The following is a 1,472-nucleotide window of genomic DNA, read 5'->3' on the forward strand; positions in this document are numbered from 1 at the left end:
AAGTACTTACTATTGCAGCAGTCTGCTGTAAGAAGCTACTGTAAAATTTTATACTATTCGCTCAAAAGTAGACATGCAGCGGAAATGTGAAAACAATATCGAAGTATCTGCCTGACAGAAGAATAACAGCAGATCGCGTTAAACTCTTCATGGACATTTGCGGCAGAGTTTTGAGTACAGATCCGACCGGCAGAAAAGAACGTGCAAGCATCTGCCGTAATTCTTGTTGAATTCTGCTAAATGTATTACTAGCAGTAGGCGCTGCTACAAATCTGGCGCGATTATATTGCACTGCGATTTGCGCAGGCATTTTCCGCTGTACGTAAATGCATACACGTATATCTTCGACAATTCTGTTGCACCACGACGAGTGCAAGTTTCAACAGAAAGGTAGTCCAAGTTGGAAATAGAAAACGCATGATCTGCCCGAGAGTTAAGGCTGAGTTATGATGGCCGTAACTGTTAACTTATGCCAGAACCGGTAAAGTTCGATACTGGGATTTCAATGCTTTCGTTCATAATGGGTTTCTGAACGAAAGCATTGAAATCCCAGTATCGAACTTTACCGGTTCTGGCATAAGTTAACAGTTACGGCCATCATAACTCAGTCTTTAACGCGTGATTTTTCGTACAGTTTTACGGATGCAGAATTGCAATGGAAATGTTACGGTTGTGCACGGTGTAACAAAAAGTTACGGTAGAGACCGGGCTTTACCTTAACGATAGCGTCGAGTATCATAGTGGGCAGCGAGAGATTATCGTTGTCCCTCTCCCACAGTACCTCGAAAGCCTTTTCCCTGATCTCGCCGGGTATCAAGAGCCTCCTGACACCGGGATACGTGACGTCGGGCGGCGGAGTCGGAGCGGCCTCGGTCCCTAGCTTCGCGGCTCTCTCTAGCGTGGTTACGAAACACATTCTCACCTTGATGTCCTCCAGCATCTTCTCGGACAAGTCCAGGCTGCTTGCCGCGTCGCGAAAGTACTTTCCCAAGTTCCTACGAATCGCGAGAGAAATAGAATCGTGCGCGCTCCTGCCGGGCGTACCTCAACGCGAGAGAGGGAAAGGCGCGACTCACTCGTGGACAGTTTGTCCACCCAGAGGCAACGCTTGCCAGGCCTTGAGCACCGGTATCCCCTTGAAGATCGGGATCAGAGTCGCCTCCCGGTATCCAACATCCAGCACCAGGGCAGTGTCGACAGCGAGGGTGCTGATCGTCGCCAAGTGGCTCGGCAGAAACAGTATAGAGCCAACCTCGAAGTGTCTGAACATGACTTTCGCGAGGGTGTCTCTGAACAGCGTCACCGCCAGCGGAGACTCCAGGAGCAGTATCCTCACATCTTTCGAGCTTACCACATTGCAGAAGAAACTCTTAGAGGAGACGGAACCACAGATGTTGCAGCAACAGGAGAATATGTCAATCAAGGGCCAGAGTGCGCGTCATCTCGTCATGCATCTCTCCTGCAAAGAAAAC

The 1,472-nt window shown here is 49.3% G+C and overlaps 1 protein-coding gene across 1 annotated transcript; it reads right to left on the reverse strand.

Moving 5' to 3' along the window:
• Positions 1 to 649: 649 nt before the first annotated feature.
• Positions 650 to 1,426, reverse strand: LOC105556607 (actin-related protein 10-like; the record flags this gene model as incomplete). The annotated part of the gene is made up of 2 exons (XM_012003707.1): positions 650 to 995; positions 1,077 to 1,426. Coding segments are annotated over 2 exons (681 nt in total), but the record flags the coding sequence as incomplete, so codon positions are not given.
• Positions 1,427 to 1,472: the final 46 nt, after the last annotated feature.

This window comes from Vollenhovia emeryi, unplaced genomic scaffold, assembly GCF_000949405.1.
Source record: "Vollenhovia emeryi isolate VEMERY1.0 unplaced genomic scaffold, V.emery_V1.0 DF948584.1, whole genome shotgun sequence".
Classification (NCBI taxonomy): Eukaryota; Metazoa; Arthropoda; class Insecta; order Hymenoptera; family Formicidae; genus Vollenhovia; species Vollenhovia emeryi.